The sequence below is a fragment of the Aethalodelphis obliquidens genome, unplaced genomic scaffold, assembly GCF_003676395.1.
Source record: "Aethalodelphis obliquidens isolate GAN/ISIS:26980383/991018 unplaced genomic scaffold, ASM367639v1 scaffold1, whole genome shotgun sequence".
Classification (NCBI taxonomy): domain Eukaryota; kingdom Metazoa; phylum Chordata; class Mammalia; order Artiodactyla; family Delphinidae; genus Aethalodelphis; species Aethalodelphis obliquidens.
The window spans coordinates 58,295,558-58,322,321 of NW_020837945.1; the positions used below are offsets into that span (position 1 = coordinate 58,295,558).

Here is a 26,764-nt window from a genome sequence, read left to right on the forward strand (position 1 = left end):
TGTGCCACGAGGGAAGCCCAGGGACTGGGTTTTATGTCAAGGGTGAAGTGTGCACTGGATAGGAGATGGATTTTTTGGAAGGTAGTTCTTTCTAGAAGCTACTCCACTGGACTTATGCTGTAGGGAATATATGTTGCTCTGTAACGGTGGGGATAGAGGGACCAAATGGCAGTCAGTGACAGAAAAAATTCCTTCCTCCCTGGGTTACTGTGGCGACTGGGCTCAGGCACATGATCTACCATGGGGAGGCATTTTGGGCAATGAGGGCATTCTCTCTCTTTCCAGATTGGCAAAGGAACTCCATAGATTTGTGAATTTTCAGGGAGCCATTTGCCTACATAACATATTTTTCCTGTATTTCCTTTGCCTGAAAACAATTGGATTTGTTTTTCAGGTTTGTTTGTTAACCAGGATTAGAGATGGTTCCCTAGTACCCACAAGACAATTGTCTATTTCACGTCATACACATGAAATGGGAACAATGGGAACCATCTCTAATCCTGTTTAACAAACATTGAGGACCTGCTCAGGCACCAGCTGTAAACTTTATAGTATAAAGTGTATGAAATGTTCTCATACACAAGCTCTTATCGGTTTCTCCAAGAACTTACGGGTAGGCGCTAATTTTACGATCTCTGTTTTACAGACCAGGTAATAGACTAGAAAGATTGAGCTTCTGTGTTATGGATCTGGTAAGTCCAGAACTTCAAATCCAAATAAATGTTCTTTCCGCTTAATCAAACTTAACACAGATTCTGCCCTGAAAATCCAGTGGTTCTGTGAGAGGGAAAAGCCATTTTACCCCACAGATCATGAAAATATAAGATGACAGAGAGAGTTACCAAGCTCCCTTCATGGAAATATCTTTATTTCAAAGTGCTTCTCCTGTTTCTGGTCACTTTACCCCTAATTTTCCTGGAGAAGTGGGAGGTGCCCCCTTCTCTTACCGTGTGTCCAATCCGCACAAATGCGGGACACACTGCCCCAGACTGCAAAGGGCTGGGGTTGATGGGAAGTGACGTGTTGAACATTGGCAACTTCTTTGAGATTGGGAGTGTGGAGTGGTGGGGCATGAAGGAAGGAAGGGAAGTGGAAAGGTAGAGCTACTGCGTCATCTGATAAGGATAATTAGTTGTTTAATTGATAATTTAATTGTTATTGGGGGTGTAGGGAAGGAGTTTGAGTACGTTTTCAGACAGAGGAGAAGGAGTCAATAGAGAGGAAATAAGAGTGTAGAAGGAGAGATAATTAATAGACCAAAGCCACAAAGAAGGTGGGAGTGAAATGGACGCAATGGCACAAGCAGGGGGCTTTGCCTTGGAAAGACTGAGGGACGCTCCTTAGGTAACTGAGCTTATTCTTTTATTATGTTTACTGTGTCCCAGACAGCATTCTAAGTGCCAGCTATCTATATATATTTTTTAAAATCTTCACAACCACCCTATAAGGTAGATACTCCAGTAATCCCCTGTTCTATACATGAGGAACTAAGACTCAGAAAAGCTAAATGACTTGCCCAGGGCCACACGAGTAGCTATGGAAGCAGCATTCAAACCCAAGCAGCATGGCTCCAAAGTTCATGCTTTTAACCACTATGGTACAGTGAGGAAAGGAGGACCAGCTAGATAAAGATGATAGAGGAGGGAAGTTTAGGGAATTTAAGCAAGATGGCCTTGATCTCCTTAGGCAGTGTTTGTGCATTTGAGTGTACTGAGTATATTCGAGAAACAGGTACTGAAAACTGACTGAGTGGTAAGTGTTGCCTCAGTTATTTGCATATGTCTTAACTCTCCCTCAGTACTGAGTTGTCCATTACTATGGAAGGAGAACAGCTGTATGCGATGCAATGTCCTAATAGTAATCTGTGTATAACAAATGTTTGTTGATCAATTAGTAGCTGTCACATTATTAGTACCTCTCTAAATAACTTGCAGTTGCCTCCAGAGCAGATACAGTCACACAAAACCATTACTCCTTTGTTTGTCAGATGTGTCTCCTTCCAGCTCAGCCCTTCTGATGGCACACGTGCGCATCTATTTAAACTCAGGGTGGCAGAATAAAGTACTTTCCTGACCACAAGCCTGAAGGTAGACTTCCCGGCCAGTCTATAAAGTAAAATAAAATATTCTTAGCTACACATTAAACTGACTTCCATGAAGATAATTTGTAAAACCAAGCAATAAAAACTCCTTACTTATGTATACAGTTTCTTAATCAGATCTTTTGTCCTCAACTGACGAAAACAATACTAGGGCAATGTTTGGGTAAGTGTAAGGCCAATTACAAGGTTAAAAGGCACAGTCTCCAAGACCAGTCCTCACTTCTGACACTAACTGCAAGTTCAAGGTGTTCCCCAGACCCCTCTCAGGTTCAATAATTCCACAGAAAGACTGACAGAACCCACTGAAAGCTATTATAGTCACGATTATTGTTTGTTACAGGGAAAGGCTACAGCCAAAGATCAGCCAAAGGAAGAGATGTATAAAGCAGAGTCAGATGTTTCCAGATGTGAAGCTTCCACTGTCCCTTCCCTTTGGCATCAGGATGCGTTACTCTACTTTCATTGGTGTGTGATAGCACACATGGAGTAGGCCACCAAGGAAGCTTACCTGAACTTTGGTGTCCAGAGTTTTTATTGGACTTCATCACACAATCCACAGTTGACTGATTGTCCACGTTGTTAATCTCTGTCTCCAGGTCGATTGATACCACATGACCCAAAGCACCCACGTGAAATCACATGGTGGGTGTCTCTGGAGTGTCCAGTCCCCACCCTAAGATTATCTGGTGTGGCCAGACTTGCCCTAATGAACAAAAACACTCATATCAGGTATGAAATAGATTACCTTCCAGAAGCCAACGGCAGAGGCAGACTTCTCTTTGGGCAAAGTCTAATTCTTTATTATATAGCAAGTGTATCTCAAAAGCTCAACGCAACATAGACCTGTTTCTCCTTCACACCCCATGGCCAGCTTGGGATGAATGAGGCCTCTGCTCCACAGTTCCTCACTCGGGGCCCAGACTGATGGAACCAACGTCATCTGGAGTGTCACGCTGTCATGACAAAGTCAGGCATGTAATGAATCCTGTGCTGGCCGTTCAGGCAGAAGTGACACTTGTTGCTTCTCACATTTCATTGGCTGATGCAAGTTTGACAGTCATATCCAGTTTGGGGGTTGGGAAGAGAAGAACCATTTTATTCTGTGCCCAGAAAGAAGAGGACTGATCTTAAAAGCCCCAGGGACTTATCTCTACTCTAAGGGATTTATCTCTAAAAACAAATAGACCCACAGAAAGGACTTTTAGCCATTGCTTCTGTTTTTCCTCCTTATTGACCTACCTAATTGAGACATCAGAGTTTGATCGTGGAATCCTAGAAATTCTGCTTACTTGCCGTCAGCTCCAACTCTTCTCATTCTGCCATCCACTTTTAGACCAAGGTCTCTGACCCTTGCTGGTATACCCTATGAATTTATTCCCAAAGTTTATTTAGGGTAGTGGGATCTAACAAGTCCTGATATAAAGAGGAAGAAATTTGGCCCATTTCTTGCATGTACCTCATTCCTCTTCCTCCAAAGAACCTCATCTCTCTAGCCACGTAATAGTTGCTGATCTCTGAGCATACTATGAGAATCCATGACTCTATGCCTTTGATTATATGGTTCCTTTACAGAAATGCCCTGCCCACCTGTCCAACAGACCAGACTACTTATCCTTTAGGACTCAACTCACATTTCTTTTTCTGTAATTTTTGTGTGTTGCTTTCCCATAAAAGAATCCATTGGCTTTCGGTAAACCTCTGTTATCACTGTTTCTTTAATCGATTGACTATTTGTGCCTCTTGTGAAAGATTTGAGGGTAGAAATGCTGTCTTTTTTCCTCTTTGTATCCCCAGTATGTTACCGGGCAGAGTAACTTAATAGATTGTTATTGAACTGAAGATATGGAAACATTGAATCTCTAGAGTTAACAGAAGAGAGAGGTCTTTTTTATCAGTTATAACAGGTCCTCTTAACTAGAGAAAAATCTCCTTTCAACTAAATTATTTCTAACCGTTAAAGGTTAACCCTTTGTTTTATGTAATAAATGACCTAACGTATATAATTATAAAAGAGGGATTTTCTTTTCTTTTTTCTTGAGGTTTTTTTAAATTGAAGTATAGTTGATTTATAATGTCCTGTTAGTTTCAGATGTACCCAGTGATTCAGCTCTCTCTCTCTCTCTCTCTCTCTCTCTCTCTCTCTATATATATATATATATATAATATGTAATATATATATTCTTTTTCAGATTCTTTTCCCCTATAGGTTATTACAAAATACTGAGTATAGTTCCCTGTGCTATACAGTAGGTCCTTGTTGGTTATCTATTTTATATATAGTAGTGTGTATATGTTAATCCCAAACTCCTAATTTATCCCTCTGCCCTCCTTTCCTCTTGGTAACCGTAAGCTTGTTTTCTATGTCTGTGGGTCTATTTCTTTTTTTGTAAATATGTTCATTTGCACTTTTTTTTTTCGAGTCCACATATAAGCAATATCATAAGATATTTGTCTTTGTCTGACTTACTTCACTTAATATGATAATTCTAGGCCCATTCATTTTGCTGCAACATGAATTTCATTCTCTTTTATGGTTGAGTAATATTCCATTGTGTATATGCACCACATCTTCTTTATCCATTCATCTGTCGATGGACACTTACGTTGTTTCCATGTCTTGGTCATTGTAAACTGTGCTGCAATGAATATTGGGGTGCATCTTTCTTTCCAAATTGTAGTTTTCTCCAGATATATGCCCAGGAGTGGGTTTACAGGATCATATGGTAACTCTATTTTTAGTTTTTTAAGGAATCTCTGTACTTTTCTCCATAGTGGCTGTTAAAAGAGGGATTTTAACAAAGATTTCACCTGTGCTTAAGTATCAGCACTTGATTTTCCGCATAATGTATTTCTAGATTATATTCACAGGCCTAGGGCCTAGACTGGCTGCTGTTGATTACAAGGGGACTGGATGGGTTCAGGAGATGGAAGAGTTCCTGACCGAGAACTGTGAACTGAAGTGGGTCAGTGCCAGACATATTCCTCTGAAAAATAAAGAGAGCTCTGAGGTCAAAAGACATATACTTGGCCCACAACATATTTTTTAACCAGTAAGGAAAATAATTGTGCAACATTTTCTTCAGGTATATATATATATATATTTAACATCATTATTGGAGTATAATTGCTTTACAATGGTGTGTTAGTTTCTGCTTTATAACACAGTGAATCAGTTATACATATACATATGTTCTCATATCTCTTCCCTCTTGCGTCTCCCTCCCTCCCACTCTCCCTATCCCACCCCTGTAGGTGGTCACAAACCACCGAGTGGTCTCCCTGTGCTATGCGGCTGCTTCCCACTAGCTATCTATTTTACGTTTCGTAGTGTATATATGTCCATGCCACTCTCTCACTTTGTCACAGCTTACCCTTCCCCCTCCCCATATCCTCAATTCCATTCTCTAGTAGGTCTGTGTCTTTATTCCTGTCTTACCCCTAGATTCTTCATGAGCATTTTTTTTTCTTTTTCTTAGATTCCATATATATGTGTTAGCATATGGTATTTGTTTTTCTCTTTCTGACTTACTTCACTCTGTATGACAGACTCTAGGTCCATCCACCTCACTACAAATAACTCAATTTCATTTCTTTTTATGGCTGAGTAATATTCCATTGTATATATGGGCCACATCTTCTTTATCCATTCATCTGTTGATGGACACTTAGGTTGCTTCCATGTCCTGGCTATTGTAAATAGAGCTGCAATGAACATTGTGGTACATGACTCTTTTTGAATTATGGTTTTCTCGGGGTATATGCCCAGTAGTGGGATTGCTGGGTCATATGGTAGTTCTATTTGAAGTTTTTTAAGGAACCTCCTTACTGTTCTCCACAGTGGCTATATCAATTTACATTCCCACCAGCAGTGCAAGAGGGTTCCCTTTTCTCCACACCCTCTCCAGCATTTATTGTTTCTAGATTTTTTGATGACGGCCATTCTGACTGGTGTGAGATGATATCTCATTGTAGTTTTGATTTGCATTTCTCTAATGATTAGTGATGTTGAGCATTCTTTCATGTGTTTGTTGGCAGTCTGTATATCTTCTTTGGAGAAATGTCTATTTAGGTCTTCTGCCCATTTTTGTATTGGGTTGTTTGTTTTTTTGATATTGAGCTGCATGAGCTGCTTATAAATTTTGGAGATTAATCCTTTGTCAGTTGCTTCATTTGCAAATATTTTCTCCCATTCTGAGGGTTGTCTTTTGGTCTTCTTTATGGTTTCCTTTGCTGTGCAAAAGCTTTTAAGTTTCATTAGGTCCCATTTGTTTATTTTTGTTTTTATTTCCATTTCTCTAGGAGGTGGGTCAAAAAGGATCTTGCTGTGATTTATGTCATAGAGTGACCTGCCTATGTTTTCCTCTAAGAGTTTGATACTTTCTGGCCTTACGTTTAGGTCTTTAATCCATTTTGAACATATTTTTGTGTATGGTGTTAGGGAGTGATCTAATCTCATACTTTTACATGTACCTGTCCAGTTTTCCCAGCACCACTTATTGAAGAGGGTGTCCTTTCTCCACTGTACTTTCCTGCCTCCTTTATCAAAGATAAGGTGACCATATGTGCGTGGGTTTATCTCTGGGCTTTCTATCCTGTTCCATTGATCTATCTTTCTGTTTTTGTGCCAGTACCATACTGTCTTGATTACTGTAGCTTTGTCGTATAGTCTGAAGTCAGGGAGCCTGATTTCTCCAGCTCTATTTTTCGTTCTCAAGATTGCTTTGGCTATTCGGGGTCTTTTGTGTTTCCATACAAATTGTGAAATTTTTTGTTCTCGTTCTTTGAAAAATGCCAGTGGTAGTTTGATAGGGAATGCATTGAATCTGTAGATTGCTTTTGGTAGTAGAGTCATTTTCACAATGTTGATTCTTCCAATTCAAGAACATGGTATATCTCTCCATCTATTTGTATCATCTTTAATTTCTTTCATCAGTGTCTTATAATTTTCTGCATACAGGTCTTTTGTCTCCTTAGGTAGGTTTATTCCTAGATATTTTATTCTTTTTGTTGCAATGGTAAATGGGAGTGATTTCTTAATTTCACTTTCAAAGTTTTCATCATTAGTGTATAGCAATGCCAGATATTTCTGTGCATTAATTTTGTATCCTGCTACTTTACCAAATTCATTGATTAACTCTGTTTTCTGCTAGCATCTTTAGGATTCTCTATGTATAGTATCATGTCATCTGCTAACAGTGACAGCTTTACTGCTTCTTTTCCGATTTGGATTCCTTTTGTTTCTTTTTTCTTCTCTGATTGCTGTGGATAAGACATCCAAAACTATGTTGAATAAGAGTGGTGCAAGTGGGCAACCTTGACTTGTTCCTGATCTTAGTGGAAATGGTTTCAGTTTTTCACCATTGAGGACGATGTTGGCTGTGGGTTTGTCATATATGGCCTTTATTATGTTGAGGAAAGTTCCCTCTATGCCTACTTTCTGCAGGGTTTTTATCATAAATCGGTGTTGAATTTTGTCGAAAGCTTTCTCTGAATCTATTGAGATGATCATATGGTTTTTCTCCTTCAATTTGTTAATATGGTGTATCACATTGATTGATTTGCGTATATTGAAGAATCCTTGCATCCCTGGAATAAACCCCACTTGATCATGGTGTATGATCCTTTTAATGTGCTTTTGGATGCTGTTTGCTAGTATTTTGTTCAGGATTTTTGCATCTATGTTCATCAGTGATATTGGCCTGTAGTTTTCTTTCTTTGTGACATCTTTGTCTGATTTTGGTATCAGGGTGATGGTGGCCTCGTAGAATGAGTTTGGGAGTGTTCCTCCCTCTGCAATATTTTGGAAGAGTTTGAGAAGGATAGGTGTTAGCTCTTCTCTAAATGTTTGATAAAATTCGCCTGTGAAGCCATCTGGTCCTGGGCTTTTGTTTGTTGGAAGCTTTTTTTTTTTTTGCGGTACGCAGGCCTCTCACTGTTGTGGCCTCTCCCGCTGTGCAGCACAGGCTCCGGATGCGCAGGCTCAGTGGCCATGGCTCACGGGCCCAGCCGCTCTGCAGCATGTGGGATCTTCCCAAACCGGGACACGAACCCGTGTCCCCTGCATTGGGAGGTGGACTCTCAACCACCGCGCCACCAGCGAAACCCTGTTGGAAGCTTTTTAATCACAGTTTCAATTTCAGTGCTTGTGATTGGTCTGTTCATATTTTCTATTTCTTCCTGGTTCAGTCTCGGCAGGTTGTGCATTTTTTAGAATTTGTCCATTTCTTCCAGGTTGTCCATTTTATTGGCATAGAGTTGCTTGTAGTAATCTCTCATGATCCTTTGTATTTCTGCAGTGTCATTTGTTACTTTTCCTTTTTCATTTCTAATTCTATTGATTTGAGTCTTCTCCCATTTTTTCTTGATGAGTCTGGCTAAAGGTTTATCAATTTTGTTTATCTTCTAAAAGATCCAGCTTTTAGTTTTATTGATCTTTGCTATCGTTTCCTTCATTTCTTTTTCATTTATTTCTGATTTGATCTTTATGATTTCTTTCCTTCTGCTAACTTTGGGGGTTTTTTTGTTCTTCTTTCTCTAATTGCTTTAGGTGCAAGGTTAGGTTTGTCTGAGATGTTTCCTGTTTCTTAAGGTAGGATTGTATTGCTATAAACTTCCCTCTTAGAACTGCTTTTGCTGCATCCCATAGGTTTTGGGTCATCTTGTCTCCATTGTCATTTGTTTCTAGGTATTTTTAGATTTCCTCTTTGATTTCTTCAGTGATCTCTTGGTTATTAAGTAGTGTATTGTTTAGACTCCATGTGTTTGTAGTTTTTACAGATCTTTTCCTGTAATTGATACCTAGTCTCATGGCATTGTGGTCGGAAAAGATACTTCATACAATTTCAATTTTCTTAAATTTACCAAGGCTTGATTTGTGACCCAAGATATGATCTATCCTGGAGAATGTTCCATGAGCACTTGAGAAAATTGTGTATTCTGTTGTTTTTGGATGGAATGTCCTATAAATATCAAATAAGTCCGTCTTGTTTAATGTATCATTTAAAGCTTGTGTTTCCTTATTTATTTTCATTTTGGATGATCTGTCCATTGGTGAAAGTGGGGTGTTATAGCGTGTTACTGTTGATTTCCCCTTTTATGGCTGTTAGTATTTGCCTTATGTATTGAGGTGCTCCTATGTTGGGTGCATACATATTTACAATTGTTATATCTTCTTCTTGGATTGATCCCTTGATCTTTATGTAGTGTCCTTTGTTTCTTGTAATAGTCTTTATTTTAAAGTCTACTTTGTCTGATATGAGAATTGCTACTCCAGCTTTCTTTTGATTTCCATTTGCATGGAATATCTTTTTCCATCCCCTCACTTTCCATCTGTAAGTGTCCCTAGGTTTGAAGTGGGTGTCTTGTAGACAGCATATATATGGGTCTTGTTTTTGTATCCATTCAGCCAGTCTGTGTCTTTTGCTGGGAGCATTCAATCCATTTACAGTAAGGTAATTATCGATATGTATATTCCTATTCCCGTATTCTTAATTGTTTTGGGTTTGCTATTGGGGGTCTTTTCCTTCTCTTGTGTTTCTTGCCTAGAGAAGTTCCTTTAGCATTTGTTGTAAAGCTGATTTTGTGGTGCTGAATTCTCTTAGCTTTTGCTTGTCTGAAAAGCTTTTGATTTCTCCATTGAATCTGAATGAGATCATTTTGCTTACTTACTGTGTTTGGGATCTCTTTTTCGCAGGCTGCAGGTTCGTAGTTCCCGTTGTTTTTGGTGTCTGTCCCCAGTGGCTAAGGTTGGTTCAGTGGGTTGTGTAGGCTTGCTGGTGGAGGGGACTAGTGCCTGTATTCTGGTGGATGAGGCTGGATCTTGTCTTTATGGTGGGCAGGTCCACATCTGGTGGTGTGTTTTGGGGTGTCTGTGGCCTTATTATGATTTTAGGCTGCCTCTCTGCTAATGCATGGGGGCTGTGTTCCTGTCTTGCTAGTTGTTTGGCATAGGGTGTCTAGCACTGTAGCTTGCTGGTCGTTGAGTGAAGCTGGGTGTTGGTGTTGAGATGGAGATCTCTGGGAGATTTTCGCTGTTTGATATTACGTGGAGCTGGGAGGTCTCTTGTGGACCAGTGTCCTGAAGTTGGCTCTCCCACCTCAGAGGCACAGCACTGACTCCTGGCTGGAGCACCAAGAGCCTTTCATCCACACGGCTCAGAATAAAAGGGAGAAAATATAGAAAGAACAAAAGAAAGAGGATAAAATAAAATAAAGTAGGATAATAAAATAAAGTTATTAAAAAAAAGAAGAAAAAAAAAAGAACGGAGGGACAGAATCCTAGGACAAATGGTGAAAGCAAAGCTATACAGACAAAATCTCACCCAGAAGCATACACATACACACTCACAAAAAAGAGGAAAAGGGGAAAATATAATATATCTTGCTCCCAAAGTCCACCTCCTCAATTTGGGATGATTCATTATCTATTCAGGTATTCCACAGATGCAGGGTACATCAAGTTGATTGTGGAGCTTTAATCTGCTGCTCCTGAGGCTGCTGGGAGAGATTTCCCTTTCTCTGTTCGCACAGCTCCCAGGGTTCAGCTTTGGTTTTGGCCCCACCTCTGTGTGTAGGTCGCCTGAGGGCATCTGTTCTTCACTCAGACAGGATGGGGTTAAAGGAGCAGCTGATTCGTGGGCTCTGGCTCACTCAGGCCGGGGGGAGGGAGGGGTACGGAGTGCAGGGCGAACCTGTGGCGGCAGAGGCCAGCGTGACGTTGCACCAGCCTGAGGCGCGCCGTGCGTTCTCCTGGGGAAGTTGTCCCTGGATCACGGGACCCTGGCAGTGGCGGGCTGCACAGTATCCCGGGAGGGGAGCTGGGGTTAGTGACCTGTTTTTGCTCACAGGCTTCTTGGTGGCGGCAGCAGCAGCCCTAGCGTCTCGCACACAGGCTTCTTGGTGGCAGCAGCAGCAGCCTTAGCGTCTATGCCCGTCTCTGGGGTCCGCTCTGTTAGCCACGGCTCATGCCGTCTCTGGAGCTCCTTTACGCGGCACTCTTAATCCCCTCTCCTCGCGCACCAGGAACAAAGAGGGAAGAAAAAGTCTCTTTTCTCTTCGGCAGCTCCAGACTTTACCGGACTCCTTCCCGCCTAGCCGTGGCGCACTAGCCCCCTTCAGGCTGTGTTCTCGCCGCCAACCCTAGTCCTCTCCTTGCGCTCCGACCGAAGTCCGAGCCTCAGCTCCCAGCCCCCGCCCGCCCCGGCGGGTGAGCAGACGAGCCTCTCGGGCTGGTGAGTGCTGGTCGGCACCGATCCTCTGTGCGGCAGTCTCTCCACTTTGCCCTCCACACCCCTGTTGCTGTGCTCTCCTCCGTGGCTCTGAAACTTCCCCCCATGCCCATCCCCCGTCTCCGCCCGCGAAGGGGCTTCTAGTGTGTGGAAACCTTTCCTCCTTCACAGCTCCCTCCCACTGGTGCAGGTCCCGTCCCTATTCTTTTGCCTCTGTTTATTCTTTTTTCTTTTGCCCTACCCAGGTATGTGGGGAGTTTCTTGCCTTTTGGGAGGTCTGAGGTCTTCTGCCAGCGTTCAGTAGGTGTTCTATAGGAGCATCTCCACGTGTAGATGTATTTCTGATGTATCTGTGGGGAGGAAGGTGATCTCTGCGTCTTACTCTTCCGCCATCTTCTCCTGGTCCCCCCTTCAGGTATATTTGTTAAGCTCTTTTGTCCCCTTCAAAGCTTTCTTTGATATATGGAGTTGGATGAAAGGGAAAATGGAGAGAGAGAAAAAAAATTAAAATGTATTTTAAATAATATAATTCAAAGGGACCTACGTTCTAAACCCTTAACACCAATGTTTTGGGCCATTTAGATATTTGGGCTCTCTACTGGTGCCTTTTTCATGAGAATGCTGTGTGGATTGCTGGTTTGGAAGGGTGGGTAGGAATTGGAGATGTCAAAGAGGGTAGCCTCCTAATTCAGCAGGTTGTTAGGTGAATCCTCAAAGAAAATTGAATTTTAGGAATAGAGCCACACATCTCAGGTTGCCAGTGCCAGTTTGCGCTTGCTGTCCCAGCGTAATTATTAATAGTGCCCTATTTGATTCTCAAAAGTGTCCTGTGTGGAATGGCCCCCCTCGTTTTAGGTCATGCAGAGTGGAGAATATTGGTGTGATGAACGGGAAAGATGAAGAGGGCTCAAGGGAGAGTTATGAGGGTAAATTCTGTGCAGAGTTTCCTTAAAAGGCTTCTTGTGCTTTCCGAAATGCCTCGCAGACTTTCTTCTGACGCACTTCTCATCATCAGTTTATTTTTCTTTGATGCATTCTTATGGGGCCAGTGTGTCTCAGCACGGCCTGGATTTCTGTTAGACTCGTGGGCAGCAGTGCTGCATCCATGTGTGATTCAAACCTGAACAGATGGGCTGTGAATGGGGTGATAAGAATAGAGAAGCACATAGCAGTAGACCAAACTTCCTGTGTACCCGCCTTTGAATACTGTTTCACTGTCTGAAATAGCATTCATCTTCTGGCTGGGATCATTTATTCCCTCTGGAATTAAGCAATGGCATTGGCAGCAAAAGAAACTATTTTGGGAAGGAGATGTGGGAGGAATTTTGCTATGTATGACAGGCTGGGCAGAAGTACCTTTCATGCTTTTGAGGACCACACTGTTCATTAGTGCCCTGGTAAAGAGAAACTGACAACTTTCCGATAATCCCAAATGTAGTGAATGTTGAGGTGAATGCATACGCACTGTCATCTATGAAGATTAGCAAAGACTGAGTTTAGATGCTTCAACTTAATTCACCTACATGGCAGAAAGAGAATTTTTCTTTGGAGATTAGCCTCTAATACAGATGCTTTTGAGAAGGGGTAAAATACAACATCTTGTTCCTGTCCCCTTCCTCACATACACCCTTGCAGTTGTCTTTGCATATTCACATGCAGACTTTTCTAGATGGTTGGAGTTTAAAATAAGGCAATGAATGCTGTGTGTCCCCCCCTCCTTCCCCACAAAGCTGAGGTGGGTAGGGCTTGGCAGCTGGTAGCGGCTACAGAGATAAATAAGCATCAGGGCTCCTGGATGGACAGGGTGCAGAAGTGCCTGGGATGAGGTTGTGCAGCCGAGTGCCTTCCGTGGGACGAGGCCATGAGGATGGAGCTGCAGCTGGAGTCCAGAAGTTCAGGCAGTGAGAGGGAGGTGGGGCTTATAAGAACCCGTTTAATAGTCCTTTTGATCAAACTGTTGCATTTTTGGGGTGGGGAGAATACTTTAGAGGACAGATGAAAGTCATTTCATGCTATTTTGTCATTTAATGGATGTATTTAATGAAAACCAGGGAATTATGTTAGTCTGTTCCTATTTGACTTTTCTATTTGATACTCTTCCGCTAATAAAGAGAACTACCTTCAGAATTTAGTTTTTACAAATTTTCTGCAATTAGATATTAAAAACAGCAGCCCAGGGCTACTTAACACTTTTCTATTTTGTTACTGATAACCAGTTTGGAAAACGTTTCTCTTTTCTTTCTTTTTTTTTTTTTTTTAATTAATTTTTATTGGAGTGTAGTTGCGTTACAATGTTGTGTTAGCTTCTACTGCACGACAAAATGAATCAGCCATATATATACATATATCCCCTCCCTTTTGGATTTCCCTCCTGTTTAGGTTGGAAAACATTTTTCTATGGAAGACTTTTGAATTCTCTTTTCAATGTGGTAGATGTAAAAACCAAAGATGATTTTTGCTCTTTTATTATTTTTTTTCACTTTGGCAGTTGGGCTAATGAGAAAGGTGAAGATGTTGAGATTCCCCACTCCAAAGAGTGCTGTCTAGGTTTATGATAAGCATTTTGTAAACTATATCCCCTTGTTCACAAACGTATAGTAAGTTTACTTAAAGTCAAAAATCATAAATACCTATGTGTTTTACATGGGGAGCTTGGTGAAGTGTCAGTTAGTGGTACCATTATAGACATCAATGGCCTTATATTAATTTTTTTTAGACAAATAAACTGTCATTTTATTTTCCAGCTAAATGATTCAAAAATTGAATGATCTCAGAATTTGAAATATGCTGCTCTCTTTCTATCTGGACGTGACATTAAATGTTCTTCATCTTCTTGTGACATTCTCTTTTTTTAAAAATCATTTCAATTTTTCATTTGAGAAATTGGTGGGAAAGACCTTTATATGGTGACAAGACATAAAAAAGAGTTTTAAAAAATTTGAAGCATTTCAAGAAAAAAATTGAAGACCTAGTTATTATGCCTTTCAAATTAAGCCTTTTCTAAAGTAGCATTCTCCTTTTGTGTGTCTAAACAGTAGAATGACATTTCTATAAGGAAATTAGAGAATTAATTTTTTTAATAGTTTTAAAAAAAATTTATTTATTTTAGGCTGTGTTGGGTCTTCGTTGCAGGCTTTTTCTCTGGTTATGGTGAGCGGGGGCTACTCTTCGTTCATTGTGGAGCACGGGCTCTAGGCGCATGGGCTTCAGTAGTTGTGGCACACGGGCTCAGTAGTTGTGGCTCGCGGGCTCCAAAGCGCAGGCTCATTAGTGTGGCACACTGGCTTAGTTGCTCTGCAGCATGTGGGATCTTCCTGGACCAGGGCTCGAACCCATGTCCCCTGCATTGGCAGGCGGATTCTTAACCACTACACCACCAGGGAAGCCCTAGAGAATTAATTTTAAACTCAAATATTAAGTCTACAGTGATGAATGAGCTAGATATTGTTGAAGGTGGATAGTAGAGGGAGGGAAGGGGATGAAGATTTTAAAAAGGAGATTAAACGAAAACATTTGAAGTGTTTGGAGGATTGATAAATCAAGAAAGGTCTCACTGAGTGCTAGTATGTGCTAGGATCAGCACTAGGATATACAAATAAAGAATTGAATGTGAGAGGAAAATCAGGCATTGTTAACCTAGGTTTCATCTGGATTTATAAATGGGTTCATCAAAGATGATGAAAAACATCACCAGCCAAGTATCTGTGGGATTATGTGTGGGCTGAATTCACCAGGGGTCCCAGCCGCTTCCATCTTTTTATTCGGAGTTGTCTCCTTCTCACAAACTCACTGACCTTCCCTCCTCTGTGTTCTAGGAGAGACAGCGTCTGGAGACCATCCTCAGTCTCTGTGCTGAGTACACAAAGCCTGACAGTCACGTGTCCACTGGCACCACTGTGGCAGATGTACAGAAAATCAATAAGGAACTGGAGAAGCTGCAGCTCTCTGACGAGGAGTCCGTGTTTGAAGAAGCCCTGGTGAGCCCTGACACCAGATACAGGTGCCACCAGAAAAGCTCTCTCCACGATGCAGACCTGGCAGGCTTCGGGAGCCTCAGTCAGAGTAGCGCCAGCTTCCTTTCCCTCAGGAGCTCCAGGAATGATGAACTGATCAGGGACCTCACCAGGACTCCCCCACCGCCCTCCTCTGCCTTTCTGAAAGCTTCCAGCGAGTCCGCTTATCTAAGCATCCTACCAAAGGTAAAGCCGGCCACACACACAGATTAAATTTAGGGCCTGAACCATATGCATCTGCACTGGCCTAGATACTAGAGGTTTTATCCTGGTTGTTTTCCAAACTGTTTTCAGTGAAGCTTCAATTTAAGAGGTAATCAGCTAAGCAAGGTGCAGCAAATTAGGGTGTTTACTATAAAGTAACAAATTTGCACTCTAGAAAATGTAGCAGTACAGAAAAGTATAAAGAAAAACAATTTCTCTTCTCCCTGCCCCCTCCAATTGTACAACTGAGAGAGAAAAACACAAAGTGTCTTACACGCCTTCTCAGTATTTCTGTGCATATATGGCCGTATATTATAAGCATAGACATACATATATACAAGTATAGTGTTCTGTACGATTTTTTTTCCCCTCACTGAATGTCTGGAGCATCTTTGCATATTACTATACACAGTTCTGCCTCATTCTTTGGTTGACTAGTATTTTATTGTTTGGAAATCCTATTTAAATGGTTTCCAGTATTTTATCAACAAAATATATATGCAACAAATATTCTGGAAAATATATATTAGCACAATTGTGCAAATGTGTCTGTAGGGTCACTTACTAAAAGTGGAATTGGTAGGTCAAAGAGTTTGTATATTATTCATTTTAATCAATATTCCCAAATTATACTCTCAAAAGACTGTGTATTTCCAGGTGACACTGAGTAAGAGTTTATCCATGCACCTTGTTATTCATACACTTGCCAAAGTTATGTATTATCAAAAATTTTTAATATGCTAAGTTAATGATGTTTTAATTTTCTTGCCTTTAATTATGCATAAAATTGGACATCTTTTCATATTTTTAGTTGTTCATTTGTATTTTGAGACACTCATGTTCTTCACTCATTTTTTTGTCTTAAGGACACCTTTATTATTATTTATTTAACTTTTTAAAGTTAAAGTATTGTTGATTTCCAATATTATATTAGTTTCAGGTGTACAACATAGTGATTCAATATTTTTATAGATTGTACTCCATTTAAAGTTGTTATAAAATATTGGCAATATTCCCTGCATTGGACAATCTATCCTTATATCTTATTTATTTTATACATAGTTGTTTGTACCTCTTTTTTTTTTTTTTTTCCCAGAACACGAATTTATTTGGCATTCGGATGAAGTGGTTCTCACAGCATCTTAAGAATTAGTGCCAACCCAACCAAAATAAACCCAAACTTAGTGAAAGGAAAACATAAACAGGCCTTGAGACAATGGCCTATAGACACCCACCCACACCAAGCAGGTCAGCAGCTCTCACAGGAGCACGAGACTCTCAGCCAGGGCTGGTCGGGATTCGTCTGACCACGGAGCACAACCAGGTCTCATGATGGCTGGCCTAGGCAGAAGGCCGACCCCACCTCTCCCCTTGCTCCCCCACCCCCACCCCCAGTGGAGCTCAGCCCCTGGGGCACTAGCTCCTGGGGACACTGCGGGCAGCAGGCAAGGCCTGAAACAGTGCTGCACGTGGGCTGAGCAACCCCGGAGCCCTGGCCTGTCCGGAAGCAGGCCCCCCTCTGTGGCCCCCACAGCCTGCTTCGGGCCACCCCCTTAGTGACTCCCACATGCCCAACTGGCCCAGCAGTCCTTCGGTTCCCAAGGAGGTCCCCAGTCCCTGCCCTGTACACACGGGTCTGAGGCCTGGGCCAGAGACATGGGGGCTGGGAGGGACCCTGAGCTGTTGGGGCCAGGCCCCTCTGGGGCTCCGCAGGGGAGCTCACTCCAAAGCAGGAGTGCTCAGGACCTCACCTAGCACCAAGGCCTGTGACAGCTGCTCAGTGCCCAGAACACAGTGGAGGCAGGACACGCTTTCTGCTTTGTCTTCAGCAGCCAGTGCAGCCACTCTCCAGTCCCAGTCCTTGGCAGGGGGAGTGCAGGCCTGCTCGGCACGCAGCCTGCCCGCGTGGGGCTGCCTGCAGCACTCTGGCTCCTGTGGGCCGAGCCCTGGTCTGTGGGCAACTTGAGAAGCTCATGCTGCCCAGGGAAGAACAAAACGGTCCCCAGCAGGAGACTGTGAGAACGTGTCCAGAAATAGACTGTGCCAGCGAGGGCTGTCACCTCAGAGCACCCACTTCAAGTCATCCCCCGCTCACTGCTGGTCTGGGAGGGCGCGAGGGGCCAGGGAAGGGCTCCCTGATCTCAGCTGAGGGCCACGCCTTGGGGCCGCCCAGCACGCCATGGCTGGCTCTGGAAAGGGGGGCCCCAGGCCTGTTTGTACCTCTTAATCCCCTACCCCTATCTTACCTCTCTTCCATCCCTTTCCCCGTTGGTAACCACTAGCTTGTTCTCTCTATCTGTAAGTCTGTTTCTGTTTTGTTACATTTGTTTGGTATTTTTATTTTAGGTTCCACATGTAAGTGCTAATATACAGCATTTGTCTTTCTCTGGCTTACTTATTTCACTAAGCATGATATCCTCCAGGTCCATCTATGTTGTTGCAGATGGGAAAATTTCTTTCTTTTTTATGACCAAGTAATATTTCATTGCCTATATATACCACATCCTCTTTATCCATTCATTTGTTGATGGACACTTAGGTTGCTTCCATATCTTGACTATTGTAAATAATGCTGCTATGAACATTGGGGGGCATATATCTTTTCAAATTACTGTTTTTTGTTTTCTTCAGATATATGCCCAGGATTGGAGTTGCTGGATCATATGGTAGTTCTGTTTTTAGCTTTTTTGGGGAACCTCCGTACTGTTTTCCATAGTGACTCTACCAGTTTACATTCCCACCAACAGTGTATTAGGGTTCTCTTTGCTCCACATTCTTCCCAATACTTATTTGTGGACTTTTTGTTGTTTTCTGACAGGTGTGAGGTGATATCTCACTGTGGTTATGATTTGCATTTTTCTGATGACTAGGAATGTTGAGCATCTTTTCATGTGCCTGTTTGCCATCTGTATGTCTTTTTGGAAAAAATGTCTATTGAGGTCTTCTGCCCATTTTTTAATTGAGTTGTTTTTCTGATATTGACTTATATGAGCTGTATATTTTGAATATTAACTCCTTATTGGTCATATCATTGCAAATATGTTCTCCCATTCAGTAGGTTGTCTTTTCATTTTGTTGATGGTTTCCTTTGCTATGCAAAAGCTTTTAAGTTTAATTAGGTCCCATTTTGGGGGTGGTGGGGGAATCCAATTAAATTTTGCTGGAAACTTCAGGGTTTTGTGTATATGGTCATGTCATCTGCAAATGGTGACAGTTTAACTTATTCTCTTCCAATTTGGATGCCTTTTTATTTCTTTTTCTTGTCTGCTTGCTGTGGCTAGGGCTTCTAATATTATGTTAAATAGATGTTCTGAGAGTGGGCATCCTTGTCTTGTTCCTGATTGTAGAGGAAAATCTTTCAACTTCTCACGATTGAGTATGTTAGCTGTGTGTTTGTCATAAATGGCCTTTATTATGTTGAGATTTGTTCCCTCTGTATTGACTTTGATGAGAGTTTATCATGAATACATGTTGAATTTTGTCAAATTCTTTTTCTGTGTCTATTGAGGTGATCATGTGATTTTTATCCTTTGTTTTGTTAATGTGGTGTATCACATTGCTTGATTTTCAGACATTGAACCATCTTTGCATCCCTGGAATAAATCCTACTTGATTATGGTGTGTACTTATTTCCATTTTCTTACTTATTTACTGGTTGTTATTGTAGTTCTGCTTTTTTCTCTTTTTTTAGTTTGTTCCCTTGTGGTCTGATGATTTTCTTTAGTGATATGCTTGTGTTCTTTTCTCTTTAGTTTTTGTGTATCTATTGTAGGCTTTTGATTTGTGGTTACCATGGGGTTCATGTATTGACCTATAGCTCTATCTACTTGTTTTAAACTGATAATCACAAGTTCAAATACATTCTAAAAGATCTACATTTTTACTCCCTTTCCCCATGTTTTGTGTTTTTGATGCCATATTTTACATCTTCATGCATATCCCTTAACTGTTTATTGTAGTTACAGTTGATTTTACAATCTTTGTCTTTCAGTCTTCATGCTCACTTATTTCAGTGACTGATCCACAGCCTTTACTGTATATTTGCCTTTACCTGTGGGATTTTTCCTTTCTTATAAATTCTCACTTCTTGTTGTAGCCTTTTCTTTTCCACTTAAAGAGACCTTTTTCTTTTAGGGTCACTTTAGTATTGATGAACTTTTAGTTTTTGCTTGTCAGAGAAATTCATATTTTCTTCAATTCTGAATGATAACCTTGTTGGATAGAGTATCCTAGGTTGCAGGTTTTTCCTTTTCAAGATTTTGAATATATCATGCTGCTTCCTTCTGGCCTGCAAAGTTCCCACAGAAAAATCAGCTGATAGCCTTATAGGGATTCCCTTGTATGTGACTCTGTTTTTCTTCTGCTGTCTTTAAAATTATCTGTTTATCTCTAGCCTTTGCCATTTTAATTATGATATGTCTCAATGTGGGTCTCTTTATGTTCATTTGTTTGGGACTACCTGTGCTTCCTGTACTAGAAATCTGTTTCCTTCTTCAACTTCAGGAACTTTTCAGCCATAATTTCATCAAATACATTTTCTATCCCTTTCTGTCTCTTTTCAACCTCTGGGACCCCTATAATGTGAATGTTATAACACTTGACGTTGTCCCAGAGGCCCCTTAATCATTTTTTAAAATTTGTTTTTCTTTTTGCTGTTCTGATTGGGTGATTTCATTACTCTCTCTCCCAGATTGCTTATGTGTTCTTCTGTATCACCTAATCTGCTATTAATTCCTTCTAGTGTATTTTCCATTTCAGTTATTGTATTTTTGAGCTCCGTTTGGTTTTCCTTTCTTTCTTTCTTTTTTTTTATATATTTTCTGGTTCCTTGTTAAAATTCTTCCTGTGTTCATCTATTTTTTTTTAACCAAGTTCAGTTAGCATTCTTATTACTAATGCTTTGAACCCTTTATCTGGTAAGTTATTTATCTCTGTTCCATTAGGGTTTTCTTCAGGTTTATTTCCCTGTTCTTTCATTTGAAACAATTTCTTCTGTCTTCCCATTTGTTTAACTTTCTCTTTCTCTATGAAATTAGGTGAAATAGTTACCTATCCTGGTCTTGAAGGAGTATCCTTGCATGGGAGTGTCCCTATGCAGTTTGCATGTGCCCAGTGGCTTTGGTGGGAAAGCTGAATCTGAAGTGAGCATGGGTCACATCTTCTCCTGGGGTGTGCAGGCGGTTATCACCTTGGTGAGAGGTAGGGCTGGAGATGGAGGGACTAGAGCCAGAGCCAGGTGCAAGCCGGCTTCTCTTATGCTCAGTGGCTGTCACAGCCCTATCTGGGTGTGATCAGAGCTCAAGGTGATGGAACAGAAGCCCTGAGGGTTGGGTCCAAGCTGGTTCATTTCCTCTAAGTGTGCACTCCCCCCCATCCCCTAAAGCACCTCCATCCTAGGAGAGAGCTGCACAGGAGCAAGAGCAGCTGGGTCAGGCACTTGCTGCAGACAGGAGTAGTTGTGGGAAACCAGCCAGAACCCCACACAGTTTTAAATCTGCTTCCTCCCCCTTGTTCCCTAGAGTAGGCAAGCATGTGCACCTGCTCTTCATGAGTAGAGTCTCGGCTTCTTACAACCCTCCTCTAAGTCCCACTGGTCTTCAAACCAGCTAAGGGGACTTGTCTTCCTTGTGTTGGACCCCAGGGCTGGTGTGCCCAAAGGTGGTTCAAACCCCTAACTCTGCAGGGAGGATCTCTGAGCCCATCATATCTCCCTTCTCCTCTGTGTCCTGCTAAATGTGTGGGTCTTGCCTGATTGCTTCTCCTCTCTTCCTACCCGACGCCATGTGGATCTTTACAGCCTTGTTTGTAGAAGAGCCTTTCTTGCAGACTCCTGTTTGTGTCCGGCAAGAATAGCTCCACATTTAGATGTATCCTTTTTTTTTTATTGGAGTAAAATTACTTCACAGTGTTGTGTCAGTTTCTGCTGCACAATGAAGCGAATCAGCTACGTGCATACCTACATCCCCTCCCTCTTAGACCTCCCTCCCATCCCTCCATCCCACCCATCTAGGTCATCACAGATCACCAAGCTGAGCTCCCCGCTCTATACAGCAGGTTCCCACTAGCTAGCTATTTTACACATGGTAGTGTATTTATGTCAAACCTAATCTCCCAGTTTGTCCCACCCTCCCCATCCCCTCTGTGTCCATATGTCCATTCTCTACCTCTACGTCTCTATTCCTGCCCTGCAAATAGGTTCATCAGTACCATTTTTCTAGATTCCACATATATGCGTTAATATACAATATTTGTTATTCTCTTTCTGGCTTATTTCACTCTGTATGACAGACTCTAGATCCACCACATCTCTATAAATAACCCAATTTTGTTCCTTTTCATGGCTGAGTAATATTCCTTTGTGTATATGTACCACATTTTCTTTATCCATTCATCTATTGTTGGACATTTAGGTTGTTTCCATGTCCTGACTATTGTAAATAGTGCTGCAATGAACATTGGGGTACATGTATCCTTTTGAATTAGCTTTTTCAGGGTATATGCCCAGTAGTGGGATTGCTGGGTCATGTGGTAGTTCTATTTTTAGTTTTTTAAGGAACTTCCATACTGTTCTCCATAGTGGCTGTTTCAATTTACATTCCCACCAACAGTGCAAAAGGGTACACTTTACTCCATACCCTCTCCAGCATTTATTGTTTGTAGATTTTCTGATGATACCCATTCTAACCAGTGTGAGGTGATACCTCACTGTAGTTTCAATTTGCATTTCTCTGATAATTAGTGATGTTGAGCATCTTTTCATATGCCTCTTGACCATCTGTATATCTTTTTTGGTGAAATGTCTATTTTTTAATTACATTGTTTGTTTTTTTGATATTGAGCTCCATGAGTTGTTTGTATATTTTGGAGATTAATCCTTTGTCCATTGCTTCATTTGCAAATATTTTCTCCCATTCTGAGGGTTGTCTTTTCGTCTTGTTTATGGTTTCCTTTGCTGTGCAAAAGCTTTTAAGTTTCCTTAGGTCCCATTTGTTTATTTTTGTTTTATTTTCATTACTCTAGGAGGTGGGTCAAAAAAGATCCTGCTGTGGTTTATGTCAAAGAGCATTCTTCCTATGTTTTCCACTAAGAGTTTTATAGTGTCTGGTCTTACATTTAGGTCTTTAATCCATTTGGAGTTTATTTTTGTGTATGGTATTAGGCAGTGTTCTAATTTCATTCTTTTACACGTAGCTGTCCAGTTTTCTAAGCATCACTTATTGAAGAGGCTGTTTTTCTCCATTGTATGTTCTTGCCTCCTTTGTCATAAATTAGGTGACCATATTTGTGTGGCTTTATCTCTGAGCTTTCTATCCTGTACCATTGATCTATATTTCTGTTTTTGTGCTGATACCATACTGTGTTAATTACTGTAGGTTTGTAATATAGTTTGAAGTCAGGGAGCCTGATTCCTCCAGCTGCATTTTTCTTTCTCAAGATTGCTTTGGCTATTCGGGGTCTTTTGTGTTTCCATACAAATTGTAACACTTTTTGTTCTAATTCTGTGAAGAATGCCATTGGTGTTTTGATTGGTATTGCATTGAATATGTAGGTTGCTTTGGGTAGTGTAGTCATTTTCACAATGTTGATTCTTCCAATCCAAGAACATGGTATATATCTCCATCTGTTTATATCATCTTTGATTTCTTTCATCAGAGTTTTATAGTTTTCTGAGTACAATTCTTTTGCCTCCTTAGGTAGGTTTATTCCTAGGTATTTTATGCTTTTTGTTGAGATGGTAAATAGGATTGTTTCCTTAATTTGTCTTTCTGTTTTTTCGTTGTTAGTGTATAGGAATGCCAGAGATTTCTGTGCATTAATTTTGTTTCCTGCAACTTTACCAAATTCATTGATTAGTTCTAGTAGTTTTCTAGTGGCATCTTTATGATTTTCTATGTATAGTATCATGTCATCTGCAAACAATGACAGTTTTACTTCTTTTCCAGTTTGTATTCCTTTTAGTTCTTTTTCTTCTCTGATTGCCATGGCTAAGACTTCCAAAACTATGTTGAATAAGAGTGGCGAGAGTGGCCATCCTTGTCTTGTTCCTGATCTTAATGGAAATGGTTTCAGTTTTTAACCATTGAGAATGATGTTTGCTTTGGGTTTGTCATATATGGCTTTTATTATGTTGAGGTAGGTTCCCTCTATGCCCATTTTCTGGAGAGTTTTTATGATAAAGCGGTGTTGAATTTTGTCAAAAGCTTTTTCTGAATCTATTGAGATGATCATATGGTTTTTATTCCTTAATTTGTTAATATGGTGTTTCACACTGATTGATTTGTGTATATTGAAGAATCCTTGCATTCCTGGGATAAATCCCACTTGATCATGGTGTATGATCCTTTCAATGTGTTGTTGGATTCTGTTTGGTAGTATTTTGTTCAGGATTTTTGCATCTATGTTCATCAGTGATATTGGTCTGTAATTTTCTTTTTGTGTGATACCTTTGTCTGGTTTTGGTACGAGTGATGGTGGCCTCATAAAACGAATTTGGGAGTGTTCCTCCCTCAGCAATTTTTTGGAAGAGTTTGAGAAGGATAGGTGTTAGCTCTTCTCTAAATGTGTGATGGAATTTGCCTGTGAAGCTATCTGGTCCTGGACTTTTGTTTGTTGGGAGATTTTTAGTTACAGTTGCAATTTCATTACTTGTGATAGGTCTGTTTATATTTTCTAATTCTTCCAGGTTCTGTCTTCGAAAATTGTACCTTTCCAAGAGTTTGACCTTTTCTTTGTGGTTGTCCATTTTATTGGCATAGAGTTGTTTGTAGTACTCTCTTGTAATCCTTTGTATTTCTGCAGTGTCAGTTGTGATTTCTCCCTTTTCATTTCTAATTTTATTGATTTGAGTCCTCTCCCTTTTTTCTTGATGTGTCTGGCTAAAGGTTTATCAATTTTGTTTATCTTCTCAAAGAACCAACTTTTAGTTTTATTGATCTTTGCTTTTGTTTTCTTTGTTTCTATTTCATTTATTTCTGTTTTGATCTTTATGATTTCTTGCCTTCTACTGACTTTGGGTTTTCTTTGTTCTTCTTTCTCTAGTTGCTTTAGGTGTAAGGTTAGGTTGTTTATTTGAGATTTTTCTTGCTTCTTAAGGTGAGATTGAATGGCTATAAACTTCCCTCTTAGAACTGCTTTTGCTGCGTCACATAGGTTTTGGGTCATCATGTTTTTGTTGTCATTTGTTTCTATGTATTTTTTAATGTCTTCTTTGATTTCTTCAGTGATCTCTTGGTTATTTAGTAACACACTGTTAGCCTCCATTTATTTGTGTTTTTTACAGTTTTTTTCCTGTAATTGATTTCCAATCTCATAGCATTGTGGTCAGAAAAGATGCTTGATATGATTTCAATTTTCTTAAATTTTCCGAGGCTTGATTTGTGACCCAAGATGTGATCTATCCTTGAGTATGTTCCATGTGCATTTGAGAAGAAAGTGTATTCTGTTGTTTTTGGATGGAGTGTCCTATAAATATCGATTAAATCTATCTGGTCTATTGTGTCTTTAAAGCTTGTATTTCCTTATTCATTTTCTGTTTGGATGATCTGTCCATTGGTGTAAGTGAGGTATTAAAGTCCCCTACTATTATTGTGTTACTGTCGATTTCTCCTTTTATGGCTGTTAGTATTTGCCTTATGTATTGAGGTGCTCCTATGTTGGGTACATAAATATATATAATTGTTATGTCTTCTTCTTGGATAGATCCCTTGATCATTAAGTAGTGTCCTTCTTTGTCTCTTGTAATAGTATTTATTTTAAAGTCTACTTTGTCTGATATAAGAATTGCTACTCCAGCTTTCTTTTGATTTCCATTTTCATGGAATATCTTTTACCATCCCCTCACTTTCAGTCTATAAGTGTCCCTAGGTCTGAAGTGGGTCTCTTGTAGACAGCATATATATGGGTCTTGTTTTTGTATCCATTCATCCAGTCTGTGTCTTTTGTTTGGAGCATTTAATCCATTTACATTCAAGGTTATTATCGAGAGTATGTTCCTATTACCATTTTCTTAATTGTTTTGGGTTTATTTTTGTGGGTCTTTTTCTTCTCTTGTGTTTCCTGCCTAGAGAAGTTCCTTTAGCATTTGTTGTAAAGCTGATTTTGTGGTGCTGAATTCTCTTAGCTTTTGCTTGTCTGAAAAGCTTTTGATTTCTCCATTGAATCTGAATGAGATCTTTGCTGGGTAGAGTCATTTGTAGGTTTTTCTCTTTCATCACTTAAAGTATATCCTGCCACTTCCTTCTGGCCTGCAGAGTTTCTGCTGAAAAATCAGCTGATAATCTCATGAGGATTCCTTTATATGTTATTTTTTGCTTTTCCCTTGATGCTTTTCATATTTTTTCTTTGAGTTTAATTTTTTTTTGTTTGATTAATATGTGTCTTGATGTATTTCTCCTAGGGTTTATCCTATATGGGACTCTCTGTGGTTCCTAGACTTGATTGACTATTTCCTTTCCCATGTTAGGGAAGTTTTCCACTGTAATCTCTTCAAATATTTTCTCAGACCCTTTCTTTTTCTCTTCTTCTTCTGGGACCCTATAATTCGAATGTTGGCGCATTTAGTGTTGTCCCAGAGGTCTCTGAGATTGTCTTAAATTCTTTTCATTCTTCCTTATTCTGTTCCTTGGCAGTTATTTCCACCATTCTGTCTTCCAGCTCATTTATTCGTTTTTCTGCCCCAGTTATTCTGTTATTGATTCCTTCTAGTGTATTTTTCATTTCAGTTATTGTATTGTTCATCACTCTTTGTTTGCTCTTTATTTCTTCTAGATCTTTGTGAAACATTTCTTATATTTTCTCAATCCATGCCTCCATTCTATTTCTGAGATTCTGGATCATCTTTACTATCATTACTCTGAATTCTTTTTCAGGTAGGTTGCCTATTTTCTCTTCATTTATTTGGTCTTTTAGGTTTTTACTTTGCTCCTTCATCTGTGACATATTTTTTTTGTCGTCTCATTTTTTTTTTTTTTTTGAGGGATAAGATTGTGTTCCTGTCTTACTGGTTGTTTGGCCTGAGGCTTCCAGCACTGAGTTTGTAGGCTGTTAGGTAGAACTGGGACTTGGTGCCAAGATGAGGACCTCTGGGAGACCTCACTGAGATGAATATTCCCTGGGGTCTGAGGTTCTCTGTTAGTCCAGTGGTTTGTACTCAGTGCTCCCACTGCTGGAGCTCTGGCCCTACCCCCGGCTCATAAACCAAGATCCCACAAACTGTGTGG

General features: G+C 40.4%; 1 protein-coding gene across 10 annotated transcripts in view; it reads left to right on the forward strand.

Annotated features, from left to right (window-relative positions):
* Nucleotides 1–26,764, forward strand: part of PHLDB2 (pleckstrin homology like domain family B member 2) — a 129,032-nt gene that overhangs the window by 41,954 nt on the left and 60,314 nt on the right. For all 10 annotated transcript variants that reach the window (XM_027104395.1, XM_027104438.1, XM_027104377.1 and 7 more), the window contains exon 3: nt 15,144–15,527. In XM_027104395.1, coding sequence (XP_026960196.1) covers nt 15,144–15,527 — 384 coding nt within the window. The remainder of the gene's footprint in view (nt 1–15,143; nt 15,528–26,764) is intronic.